This window comes from Meriones unguiculatus, chromosome 6 (genome assembly GCF_030254825.1).
Source record: "Meriones unguiculatus strain TT.TT164.6M chromosome 6, Bangor_MerUng_6.1, whole genome shotgun sequence".
Taxonomy (NCBI): domain Eukaryota; kingdom Metazoa; phylum Chordata; class Mammalia; order Rodentia; family Muridae; genus Meriones; species Meriones unguiculatus.
The window spans coordinates 33,025,212-33,038,944 of record NC_083354.1 but is presented as its reverse complement, the minus strand read 5'-3'; the positions used below and the strand labels follow the sequence as shown (position 1 = coordinate 33,038,944).

Sequence of the window (13,733 nt, the reverse complement as noted above, 5' to 3'; positions counted from 1 at the left end):
ATGCTCTAGGGAACTGAAGGGAAATTCCAGTGCCCACAAGTGCCACCTCAAAGGAGCAGCACAGGCCGGGTTCTCTCGGATGCGCCTGGTTCCTGAGGAAATGCTCAGCGTCCTTAGTCATAAAGGAAATGCAAGTTGAAAGTTCACTGAGAGAAAAGAACTTTCTTGAGGGGACATGAGTAGATACATCAGTATATGACTCACGGGCTGGAGGTTTTGCTTCTGATTCCAGCTAAGAGAGTGCTGGCTTGGAGGGAGGGAAGGAGGGAGACAGGGGGAGGAATGGTGGAGGAAGAGAAGAAATGGGAAGGGAAGGGCAGAGGTTAAAAAAAAGGAGGGAGGGAAGGAGAGGGGGAAAGAATCAAGAGGATCCGCTAACATGTGTGGAGGGAGAGGAATCCTTGTCCATTACTGGTGAGATATAAATTATTGCAGACACTGTGGACGTTAACGTGAAGGATCTAAGCATAGAAGCACCATTGCTATGCCACTCCTGGATGGATGTATACCTGGAGCCAACATGCAGGAGAGACATCTGAACACCCATGTCTACGGTGGTGTCATCACAATAGCAAAAGCAGGCTGTGAACCACCCCATGGGGATGCTTAGAGCCGAAGCCAGTTCCTCTGGGAAAGCAGTAAGAGCGCCTAAGCATGACGCCACCTCTCCAAGCCTGTTTGGAAATGTCTTAACGTCAGAGGACATCTTAGCTAAGAGCCAGGGGCTTACCTGAGACAACGGAAATGGCCTTCAGAGCTCTGAACACTCGGAAGGTGCGAAGAGCCGAAAGATTGACCTTGGTGTCTGGGAAACAAGTCGCGATCCTAGGAGACAAAATACAGGGAGAACCCATGGCTGCTCAGTGCCTCAGCTACCGAACATCTCCACGGAGGCCAGAGATGGGCGGCACGTGTCTTCTTCAACCCCTCTCCACCTTACGCCTTTGAGGCAGGGTCTTTCACTGAGCCCAGGGCTTACTAACGGGGCTGAACTATCCAATGGGCAAGCCTCAGGTATCCAGGCATCATTCTGTCTGCCTCAGGAGAGCTGGTGTTACAGGCAAGCACAGCCAGCCACTCTTCTGTGGGTGCTGGGGCCTGCCTTAGGAGCCTTTTACTTGCACAGCAAGCATTTAGCAACTTAGGCATCCCTGAGCCCTGAAACCCATGCTTTTAATCACCTTGTCACTTCTTCATTGGCTAGGAGTATGTAAGGAGTGACCTGCAATGTAAAACTCTGAGATGAACAGACTCTAGTGACGCTTGTGGCCGGAAGGAGCAAACTCATGCCAGGTGCTAACCACAAAGCCTGGCTTGACTATCTTTCAGTGGACCATTGATATGCTGGCTTGATATATTTTATTGACTTCATCATCCAGGTTTATTAAATTAAGAATACAGGCTAAATATAAATTAATAAAAAAGTGTGTATTTCCATCAGGAAGAATTTCAGCACTCACCTTGACTCACCCACAACTAAGTAAAAATGGACCACAGAGGGTGGGGCTGTGGCTTGGTGGGTAAAGGTACCAGCCATTCAAGCCCGGCAACCTGAGTTCAGCGCCCAGAACCCACAGAAAAGGCCAGATGCAGTGGCACACATCTGCAATCCCAGCACTCCTATGGCAATACGGGATCATCAGACCAGGTTGCCGGGAAGGTGCCGTGCAGAAGGAACAAGAAAGGCCCTGCCTCAACCAGATGGAAGACAAGAGCAGACTCTCAGGAGCTGACCGTGACCTCCACAGTAATGAAAAGTTGGGTGGGGTGGGAGGTGTGAGGAGGTGGCTCAGTGGTTAGGGTGCTTTCCCTGCCTGCATGAGGTCTAGAGTCTGGATCTCCAGAACTCATGGAATTGTTGGGTGGGTGTGGCTGCTTGCCTGTAACCCCAGCCTCAGAAGGCAGAAGCAGGGGACCCCCAGGGCAAGCTGGCTAGGCAAAGTAGCCACATCAGTGAGCTCTGGTTTGACTGAGAGGCCCTGCCTGAGTGACCAACACAGAAGAGCATGTGGCTGGCTCTGACAGCAATCTCCGGCTTCCACGTGTGCACACATGTGTGCATATTAAAAAAAAAAAATGTCACAAGAAGCTTCGAACAAACCCCACAGGTCTCATTGTCACAGCTTCCTACCTCTTTCCGTCAGCATACAGACTGAATGAACTCCTGGCCTTGGTTTTCAAGGCCTTCTGTGATTGCCCACATCTTACCAATACAGCCACTTGCCATTCGTTGTCCCCTAACCACACCACACACACACACACACACACACACACACACACACACACCACTGGACCATGGACTTTAACACAAAAGCTGCAGGTAGGAAATCACCTCATGCCATATGCAGCAATCAACTCAAAATTAAACATAAAAGCCCAAACTAGGAAAGTTTTTGTGATCTCCTAGTAGCCAAAGACACTTGCCAGAGCCCTTGGTTCTCCCTACAGGCTCTGACACCCATAGGTGCAGGCCCTATCCTGGTAACCTGGCAACTATATTGTGACTATCACTAGTCCACGCTTTCCCCTGAACTCTGAGCCTCATGATGGTGAGGGCTGTGCTCTTCTGTTGTTCTGTGTCTTGTTTTCACAGACCTGTGCTCACAGAGCCTCTCTGTAAGAGGCCACAGCTGGTCAGTGAGTGGGTGAAAACGTGAGGAATGGGTGCATGCCTGGAGGCCTCTGGCCAGCAGCCACCTGGTGTTGCTCTGGAGCAGCCACCTCAGCCATTCTTGTGGCTCCGCACAGTGCTCTGAAGAAAACAAAGGCACTCCCTTCCTGCCCCAAGTATCTCCCACAAAAGTCTTAACAGTCTTACGCTGTTCCAATGACAATGAAGTCCAGCCAGTTCCACGGATCTCGGAGGAAGGAAAACTCATCCAGGATAAAGCCTCTTGCCAAGATTTTAATCACAGCTTCTAAAATATAAATCCCAGTGAAGATGTATCTACAAAAAAAAAAAAAAATCATTCATAGAAAGAAGGGATGTGATGAACGATGGGGAAAGTAAGGAGCCGCAATGGGGATGGCCTCCCCAGGTGCAGTGTTTGTGCAACATGTATGAAGCCCTGAGTGTGAGCCCCAGCACCACCTGTAGTCCCAGCACCGTCAGGATGGAATAGAAACAGGAGGGTCAGAGGGCTTGGAAAGTGGCTCAGTGACTAAGAGAACTTGTTCATCCCGAGGACCAGAGTTCAGTTCCCAGCAGCCACATGGGGTCTGGCATCTTTCTGTAATTCTAATTGTGGAAAACCCAGTGCCCTCGTCTGGCATCCATGTGGTCCACAGACACACATAAAGCAAAACATCCATACACATAAAATATATAAATAAAAATAAAATAGTCTAAATGTACAAAAATAAGAGTTGCAAGTAAAAGAGAGAAAATGAGGTATCCCACAAACACGGTTAAGAAAGCTGAAATATTTGAAAAAAATTTTTTTCCATAATCTCACTATGTGACCAAGACTGGCCTTGAACTCACAATCCTCCTGCCTCTGCTTCCCAAGTTCTGGGATGACATGTGCTGTCAAGCTCCACATAAAGAAGTATTTTAAAGCTTTATGTGTATTTAATTTGTGTCTATGGGGGATGCACATGAGTGCAGGTACACACAGAGGCCAGAAGAGGGCACCAATCCCCTAGTGCTGGAACTCTAAGAGGTTGGGATCCATCCAGTGTGGGTGCCAGGAGATGAACTGGCTCCTTCAAACACAGCAAGTGTTTTTCCCGGCACTGTCTTCTCTCCAGCCCCCAGGAAATATGTGCATTTTTAAACGCCTTTTTTAGATCAGGCCTCACTGTGAAGTCCAGGCTTCTCTCAAATTCACGATGGTCCTGCTCTACCTCCTGAGTTACTGGCCTGGCTATGAAGGTAAACCTTTCAACCACAGAAATTTCTGATCATAAAATGTGATTTGATTGGTTCCTGAGCTGACGGTGGCAGAAAAAAAAAAGAAAAGAAAAGAAAAGAAAGAAAAACTGATGCAAACCTTTCAGAAAATATTTTTAGCATATGAATGTGTACTTATAAGCATTATAATATATATTTGATCCAGGAAAGCCATTTCTAATCCTCTATCCTGAGAAAAATAATGATCTAAAAGATTTATACAAGAAGATGGCTGAGAGGGTGCTACCGCTACAATACTAAAGCCTTTGAGTAATTGTAAGTAAAATATCATGTATCTATCAAAAGAGATCCTTATAAAACCTATGTGAGCACACAGAAAGCCATTTAAAATCCAGACACAAAAATGTCTGTGCACAGAGGTGAGGCCTACCTATGATGCAAAATTCATGTGTGATATTACCAGACAATTAGTGGTGATGATGATATGATGATGAAAGAAAAGTTTATATGTGCTGTTTGCTACAAATATTTTAATTCTTCTGAATACAGGTGGTGCTGCTGTTGTTGTTTTTTAATCTACAAAAGGAAAACTGACTCTGGCAGCATTTATTTTGGGGAAGTGAGACCAACCCCCATCCCCAGCTCAACACCAACTTAAAACATTCTTTCAAGCTACTTTTGTCCTTTTGAGGATTTTACAGTAGCCAAGGCTGGCCTTGCCTTCAGTATCTGAGGGTGCCCTTGAACTTCTGATCCTGCAGCCTTACTTCCTGAGCGCTGGGACCACGGCATGCACCCCCGTGCCCAGTTCAGGTAGTGGTGGGGATGGAACCGCGGGCTTCGTGCCATGAGGAAAGCATGCGACTGATGGAGCCACGCTCTCAGCCCCTCGGCGAGCTTAGGGAAAGGAAGACTTCAGGGACAGTACTCTGACAGTACTCTGTGTGGAGGCAGGGACAGTACTCACTCGGAAATGCTGGGGTCCTGACTTCTGTCCGCAGAATTAGCCATGAACATACAGTTGATGATCACCGTGCAGATGATGAACATGCTAAAGACCGTGACCGGCACCAATTAAGGCACATACATCACAGGAGGCTCCTTCCTGCAGGATGCCCATGGGGGCCGCCATTGTGATGGGGACCTCTGAGCTTCCTGCACGCAGGCGCGTCTATTCCCTGTGAGAGATGGCTGCAGACAACTCCGTGCTACCCCACCTCTGCAGAAGGCTCCCTGCTGGACAGCAGGGAGAGCTGCTCTCCCCTTCCACACACCTGGCAGCTCACCCTGCAATCCCAGCCCCGGGAGGAGAAGCCATAGCATCAGTAGTCCTATGTCATCCTTGGGTCACAGAGAGTCTGGAGCCAGCCTGGACTGCCTGAGACCCTGGTGCCATGCGATCTAGGAGCCCCCCACAGAGTCCGGATGGTGCTGGCTTAGCTGAGACCGCAGCCCCGCCTGGCTCATCCTCATCCCGTGCCCCCGAGGTACGGAGGGCACGGAGGGCAGGCCCCGGAGCATCCTGCGTGATAAGCCGGCACTCCACCACCGAGCACACCGGCAGCCTGCTCGGCCCTTCCCCTTTGCTGGCCTGCTTCCATCCTCCCTTCTCCGGAGAGCTCTCTTACCAAACCGCTTCAGCAAGAGTCCCTGCCACAGACCCTGTTTCCAGGGATCCGACCTGGATACCCATAATCGCTCTCAGCAGCGGGCCTGCGCGTACCGGTCCACACGGCCTTCCCTTGCACGGGTCTAAAGTGCCCAGCCTCTTCTGGGCTCACTGAGAATCAAATACCTGTGGGCATGTCTCTCGAAGGGCATGTCTGCTAAAGCGAGGCTCCTGGGCTGCTCACCCACACACCATCTGACACCCCAGCAGCACTCTGAGAGCAACGACTATTCGCTCCCACTAAAACTGGATGTGACGGAGTGCCTGCCTTGCTCAGTGAAGCCCCGTGTTCGCTCCCCACCACTGCATAGCTTGTGTGTGGAGGTGTGCTCCTACCATCCCAGAACTTGGGAGGTACGGGGGGAGGTCAAACGTTGGAGGGCATCCTCTGCTACACAGGGACAGCCTGAGCTATGAGACCCTGGCTCAAATTAATAATGGGAGTAAGAATAGTACAGCATGGGCCCCGGGGTTTGACTTAGGGAAAGGATATGAATGCACAGAGATCCGAATCATTAAGCTCCTGACGGGATTAAAAGGCCCCAGAATGAACAAGGCCCGCTTGGCACTGAAGCGATATATTGTTCTCTTCTTGTTCAACACCATGAACGTCTGCGAATAAATCACAACACAGAAATGAACACCCCAGCAAAAAGCATTCCTCAAGACCCGTTTAGAGAACTTCTAGGGAGGCACGTCTCAAGCCCTGACTGACAAATGCAGTTTCTGATGGCAGAATCCTGACCGGCTACCCCGTGACTCCAGCCACTCCCGTGGCATGGTCTTGGCTTCAAGACTACTGTGCTGTGGGCTGATTACATTACAGCGCACGCTGGAGAGCATGGCCTTGACGCCCCAGAAAGCAGGCTGTAGAGCCATATCTGGGCTTTGATGCCGAGGACCTCTGAGGACCTTTGATGCCGAACTTCACAGTGTGTGTGGGAGGAGACAGGACTACAAGGAGCCTGCACAGCCACACAGGCAGGCATCCATTCTCTATACCACCATTCTCATAGAACTTTTGGTAATTTGTCTTACGATCCAAAGAGAGTCCGTGGTTGTGCAGCAGGTCTGAGCAGCTCTAATGAAATAAGCAATCTGTTTCTGACCTTGAAAATACTTCAGGGGCTGGTGAGAGCGCTCAGCAGGTGAAGGTGCTTGCCGCCAAGTCTGGAGACGAGTTTGATCCTGAGGACCCACGTGACGGTAGGAGAGAAATGATCCCTGTAAGCTGTCCTCTGACCTCCATGCACGTGCTAAGACATGCACTTGCATACAAGCACACACACACACACACACACACACACACACACACACACACACACTGACTGATTAGACAAATGTAGACTCTTCCAGGAAAAAGTCATCAGGTGTGTCGTAGTGTGATGTTTAATGATGACTGTTTTCTGTGCAGCTCTGTGAATGACTTTTGAGATTGTGCTAATTCAGGTGGAAAGCCCATCCTAAATGCAGGTGACACCATCCATTGGCCTGGGGTCCTGACTGAGTACAGAACAGACAGGGAGCAGAGCACCAGCCTTTACCTCCTGCCTCCTGACTGTGGGTGCGACGTGAGCAGCCACCTCACGCTCTTGGCCTCACAGACTGCAGCCCCTCAACATGTCCGTCAAAACAAGCTCTTCCTCCAATAAGCTGTCTCAAGTCAGGTGTCTGATCACAACCACAAGGCGGGTAACCAACACACAAAGCCCCTGCCTCGCATCCCCGACACAAACAAGGCACCTCTACTTGTGGCCCTCACCTAAGGACTGTAATAGAACACACTCACATCACTGTTGAGCACAAGTATCACGTGTCATAAGTGTGCAAGGCTCAGAACAAGGACCACTCTGTCAGCATTCGGGGCTCTACTGGCCATTAGTGGGTAGGTCCCAGAGCCTAGACACAGGCCAGCACTGCCAAAGGACGAGTTCCTGACTCTAAAGAGCCCAGTAGGCCATCTTCGTTTCCTTCCTGAGATAAAGCTCATTGCTGAAAGCAACTTGGGAGTAAAGGATTTACTTGATCCTGAGGACCCATGAGGATCCTGAGGATCCTGAGGATCCTAGTCACAGTCCAATGACAGGAAGTCAGGGCAGGAACTCCAGACAGGAACCTGGAGGCAAGAACTGAAGCCAAGCCATGGAAGAGTGCTGTTTGCTGGCTTGTTCCCCATGGCTTGCTCAGCTCGATTTCTTATAGCATCCAGGACCACCAGCCCGGCGTGGCTCCTCCCACAGTGGGCTATGTCCTCCCACATCAATCATTAATCAAGAAAATGCCCTGTAGACCCGCCTCAAGGCCAAGCTGAGAGCGGCATTTTCTCAGCTAATTCTTCCTCCTCACAGGTGACCTGGCTTGCGTCAAGGTGACAGAGGAGTAACCAGCACACACACTGTGCCCAATTCTTCCTGACATGTGTCCCCGGGCTCTGGGAGCAAAGCAGCTCTGGACAGCTGCTTGTCACTCGTAGCTTCTGCCCCAAACTCCTTTTTCCATTTAGCAGCAGATCTGTGCTCCTAGCTGTTCTGACTGTGGCTGACAGTCACAAAAGCCTTCGCAGAGAGATGCCCATTCCTGCCCCATCCCCTCACTCCGCTGCGGTTAGGAGAAAGCCCGCTTGACCTTTTGGTTTAGCATGTTCTCAGATGAGAAGAGCAGACCAGGATGCCCGCCCCACAGAAGAGCAAGGTAAGCACTGGCTCTCCGACGGACACTCTAGCCACCTCCTTCCCATCAGCTTGTTGCTACACACTGATCTGGAAGCCATCTGTGTGCAAGGGAATGTACGGCCAACGCATCTGTCTGTCTTGCCTTACACAAGATAGAATGGGTCATGGGGTTCCTTCAGTGCTGGGAGCCTGTGAGTGCAAGACTCGTCAGGAGGGTTCTGTACCCTTCCTTTGAGTAAACTGACCATTTCAGGGCAGGGAGTGATCTCCTCATTGAGGGCAGGAGGGTCACTCCTGATGACAGGGCTGGAGGGTCACTCCCGAGAACAGGGCAGGAGGGTCAACCTCCCCCCACCCAGAGGAACCAGTACGGTTCTGCCCCTGTGCATTGTGGCTCTGCTGGCGCTTCCTCACACGGCTTTGAATATTTCAGCTAATGGTGCATTTGACAGCACTCGCTAGGGCTTTAATAACTAGAAGGACAGGGACCAGCTCCTCCTACCTGCTTGTTGACACATCTTCACCTCTTTCCCCTGTAGGAGCCTCTAATGGAGGGAGTGGGGAGAGGGACCTAAGTTGCCAAGAACTAAAGAACTCTTGCCTTCCAGTTCAAAGGAGCCCAGGCAAAGGAGTGGTGGCCGGAAACCAGGGCCTGCCCTCCAGAAGTCTGCAGCTCCCAAAGCTGTTGCCTGTCCTATGGGCTTCCTACCCAGCCCAGAGGCAGAGAGAATTCTCCCAACCAGCTCTCCTCTGACAACCGGTCCTCCGATAAGTGCTGAGATTCTGGAGAAGAAGGAAAGGAGAAATGAAGAATGTTTCTTCTCCTTCATCTCTCTGTCTCTTCCACATATACCCTTGATTTCCTCTAATGGCCCATCTCCATTTGGTCTGGCAGCTCTGGTATCCCCATTTCAAGGGTGTGGTGGGTTGAATAGAAATGGCTCCCATAGACTCAAGTGTTTGAACACTTGGCCCATAAGGAGGGGCACTACCAGGAGGTGTGGCCTTGTTGGAGTAGGTGTGGTCTGGTTGGAGGAAGTGTGTCACTGTGGGGGTGGACTTTGAGGACTCCTATCCTCAGGCCGTGCCCAGTGTGGCACACAGTCTCTTCCTGCTGCCTGTGAACGAAGACACAGACCTCTCAGTTCTCCCTTCAGTCTGTCTGCGTGTCGCCATGTTTCCTGCCATGACGATAATGGACTAAACTCTGAAACTGTAAGCCAGCCACAATGAAATATTTTCTTTTATAAGAGTTGCCATGGTCATGGTGTCTCTTCACAGCAATGAAACCCCTAAGTAAGACAAAGGGCATGCACCCAGGTACCCACTCTTTGAGAGGCCAGGTTTCCATTGCTCTCAGCAAAAGATGCTCTCAGCATCACTGTCATCATACTTAACATTCCCCCAAGCTCCCAGCCTCGGTCTGGTGAGGTAGGGTTCGATCCTCTGCTAAACCGTACAAATGACGACAACAAGGCCTTCTGAGCCTTTGGAAAAAGGGAATCTTCTCAGGAGCATGACCCCACAGCCCAGGCCTTCGCAGAGCCAAGAAGAGCCCCAAATCAGACTCTCCCATTCTCAAGTCAGTGGCTGCTATTCCAGAGGACTTAGTTCAATTGCAAGCCCCCACATGGCACCCCACAACCATCTATAACTCCAGCTCCAGGGGATCTCACCCCCTCCTCTGGCCGCGGTGGGCACTGCACATACATGATACATAGACACACATACAGACAAAACACCTGTACACATAAATAAGAAGAGTTACATATAGGCAAGGTGACGTGGATCAGCAGTAAAGATGCTTGTCGAGCCTGACACCGTGAGGTTGATCCCAGGGTGCATATATAGGAGAACCAACTCCCACCTCCACACACGTGTCATGGAAATGCATCCACGTGTACATACACAAAATACATAAATGACTGTCAAAACATTAAAAACAGAATTCCATGTAATAGATAAGTCATGACGGCTTCATATGTTCGTGTGGGGGTTGCGTATAGTTTACATGTGCCCGCCTGATTAACACGGACTTAGCAGTCCCTGGCTGAGCGCCTACTCTTTATCAATTATCAGTCTGACCTTCACCAATCTCACTTAGCAGCCTGGAGAACCTACTGCCTAAGGTTGTTTAAGACAGGGTGAAATGGGCACCCTCTGACAGTGCTGTTAAAGGCTGAGGTCACTATGATCGACAGTTTATAAAGTGCTCCCACAGCATGTCCTGCCTTAAGGTAGGGAGAGCAGACATTTGTTTCCACTCTGGAGACAGGAAGTGAGGATCTGGGTGGCCATTTGTCTGGAGTGGGGAAGCCAGTCCCAAGCAGTGGCCTGATGCCCCATCTCTGACTGCCTTGCTCTTTGTGGACTGTTTCTTAGGGTGACCTTTTAACCTTTCTGCAGAGCCAGCCTCATCTCCTTCCCAGCACAAGAATTAGAGAAAGCAGGAAAGAGTCCAAGTTGGTTCTCAGAGCTGCAAAGACAGGAGTGACAGCAAAGAAGAGAGGTGCTGCCTGCCCTCCCACAGACTGGAGACTGGATTTGGAGAACCAGAAATGCAGCTGTGAGCACAGGGTTGGGTTGCCCCACCTCCAAGAGGAAGTACCTTGTGGTCTCTGTAGAATGGGTCCAGGTCTTCCAGGGGCTTCGCTACCAGCTCTCGGGGAATGTCACCATAAAGCTTAGGCAACTTCCTGGAGGCCTTCAGGTCAAGCTGAGGCCGAGGCTGTGGCTCAGTTGACGCCTTGTCTTTGGACTTCTTCTTCTCCTTTCGGATGGCGATCCGCTTCTCTATAGCAGCCAGAGAGTCGGAAGTAAAGGGGCGGAAATTCCGCTCGTCTGGGAAAATGACTGGGTAGCACCTGTCCTCCATCTTCACCCTGGGGACAAAGACATGTGGCAGAAACAGAGCTTTCAGGATGGGGTAGAACTCAGCTTGCCCTGGGGTTCACTCTCATGGGATCGTGTCCTGGAGGTCTACAGAAATGGATTCTGAGGTGACAAGGTTTAGTTGTCAACTGTCTGTGGGGTAGACCAGAAAGAGCTACCACATGGGTACAGTGGAAACTTGGGGCATAGAACTGACAGGGGACAGAGGGGACAGACAGACTTTATATTCCATATGCTTTTCGTGCTTTAGAATGGGTCCTATGTGTGTCTATTGTAAGCTGGTCCTCTGGAAAAGCAACAAGTGCTCTTAACCACTGAGCCATCTCTCCAGGCCCAAGAGACACACAGTCACCTCCATTCAACACTTTAAAAGAATATGAGAAATATATATAGATATATAGATTTAAAAAAAAAGAATGTTGAGCAAACTCCAAGCATGTCTGAGGGCCAGGAGACCTGCTCTTACAGCAATAGCAGAGAGAAAGAACAAGAGACCACGGGCCTGGCACCTGGCACCGTCCGCAGCACACATGACAATACTGCTTTGAAATATACATTGCTGCTGAGACCAGAACTGTAGTTACAGACAATGAAACACACTGACCATGGTATAGGTGTTTGACCTGACGTAATAACACAGTCTTGTGAGACCCACAGAAAAAAAAGTACCCTCGGCATCCAACACAGCTTATATTGATGGAAAATGCATTAGTCGCCTCAAAAGAAGAAACAAAACACTCAGACATATAAAACAAAAAAATTAATTAAAAATTTAAATAAAAATTTGAATTTAAAAAATTTAAAATAAAAAATTTAAAAAGTAGAACACATCTCCATCCCAAGACAGCAGCTGATCACAACACTGGTGTATAATAAACACAGCAAAGAAAGGCAGTAGGATTGCTCAGGGGTTAGAGGCTCACTAGCAACTGACCCAAGACACTGCGATGGGCGAAATGCTATGTAAAGAATTTAAAAAACTAGTTTTTAAAACATCAGTAAATTGCAGGAAAATAGTGGATCAAATTAAGAAGGACAAAATGGGATATGAATGAGAAATTCAATACAAAGATAGACATTTTGAAAAAAGCAAAAGTACGTCTTGGAAATGAAACGTTCCTTGAGTCAGTAAAAACATCTGCATAGAAAGCTCCATCTGGGAACTAGCTCAAGGGGAAGACAGAACTTCAGGACTTGAGCACACGTGTGAACTAGAGTAAGCAGATAGTAATAAAGAAAAACCTAAGAAAGTACAAACAGAACACGCAAGAACTCTAGAGGCAGAGGCAAGAGGATTAGGGTTCAGAATCATGTTGGATACATCGTAAGTTTGGGGCCAGCCTGGGCTACAATGATATTCAGTCAAAAATCAAAGACTGAATTTACATATCTTTGTGCTGAAGACACTAAGAAATAGACAAAAGACACAGTAAACTACTCAGGGAAATGATAGCAAAGAAAACAAAACAAAAACAAAATGTTTTCCCCAGATGTTTTTCCCTGCATGTATGGACATGCAGGTGTCGGAGGCATTTATACACTTCAGATAAGAGCTCCTCCTGCCACATTATAGCTGCACACAACAAGAACCAAAGGAGAAGGGGGACTCCAGTCACTCAGAAAATAACAGCGAGAGCTGATGACTGCGATTGTCAGTCAGACTAAAAAGTGTCTGTGCAACAACAGAAAGCACGCAAACAGCCCACAGAACGGGAAACAGCCTTTCCTGGCCATTCGTCCAACACAGGATTAGTATGCAGCAGATATAAAGAAGCCAAACGCCGAGTGAACAAGTAAACCAGTCAAGAATCGGGGGAAGGGTAACAGCCGACCCTCACAAGCGACTAACACAGGGGAAAATGTTCACTGTCTTTCACCACCAAGGAAAGGCCGGTCAAAGGCTGAGGACTATACCTCAGCGGTGGAGGGTTTGCCTAGCAAGCGTGAGGCCCTACGTTTAATCCCCAGTGTGTGTGTGTGTGTGTGAGAGAGAGAGAGAGAGAGAGAGAGAGAGAGAGAGAGAGATCTTATCTCACCCCAATTAGAAGGAGTATCACTTAAAACAAAAACAAAGGCTGTAGAGGAGGCAGGGGAAGGGAACCTTACCCGGCTGGTGGGAGGGGAAATTGATCAAGTCACCATGGAAATGACTGTGGAAAACAGAACTACCACATGGGCCAGAGACAACACTTCTCACTTTATACCGTAACAACCTAAAGACAACACGCAGCAGAGATACCTACACACCCGCAGTGACTGGGTCATCATTCACAATATCCGGCTTCTGAAATCTACCCCAAAGCTCAGCAAGGAATAAGCATATCTTTAAATGAAATACACATGTGCTGTTCAACAATAAGTAAGAATGAAATCATGTTGTCTGCAGCAAGACAGGTTGAGCTGGAGACCACTGCGTTCATTGTGACAAGCCAGACTCCGACAAATATTTACCTTTTCTTCTCTTATATGCAGGGGATAAAGACACAAAAGGATGAATACTGAGGAAGAGGAAGGGAGTGAGGGAAAGATGAGAGAGTCATGGATCAAAGGGTATTATGTGCACATATGAAAGAACCAGTGACGCCCACTGTTCTGTGCAGTCAACACGCACTAATAAAAATATTAAACAACAGATGAACAGAAAAAT

General features: G+C 49.0%; 1 protein-coding gene across 1 annotated transcript in view; it reads right to left on the bottom strand.

Moving 5' to 3' along the window:
• Window positions 1-11,069, bottom strand: part of Scn11a (sodium voltage-gated channel alpha subunit 11) — a 68,062-nt gene extending 56,993 nt beyond the window's left edge. The window contains exons 1-5 of the mRNA XM_021627259.2: window positions 10,803-11,069; window positions 6,016-6,134; window positions 4,821-4,913; window positions 2,819-2,947; window positions 731-825 (exon numbers count right to left, since the gene is read on the bottom strand). Of these exons, the coding sequence (XP_021482934.2) occupies window positions 731-825; window positions 2,819-2,947; window positions 4,821-4,913; window positions 6,016-6,134; window positions 10,803-11,069 (703 nt within the window). The remainder of the gene's footprint in view (window positions 1-730; window positions 826-2,818; window positions 2,948-4,820; window positions 4,914-6,015; window positions 6,135-10,802) is intronic.
• Between the last annotated feature and the right edge of the window lie 2,664 nt (window positions 11,070-13,733).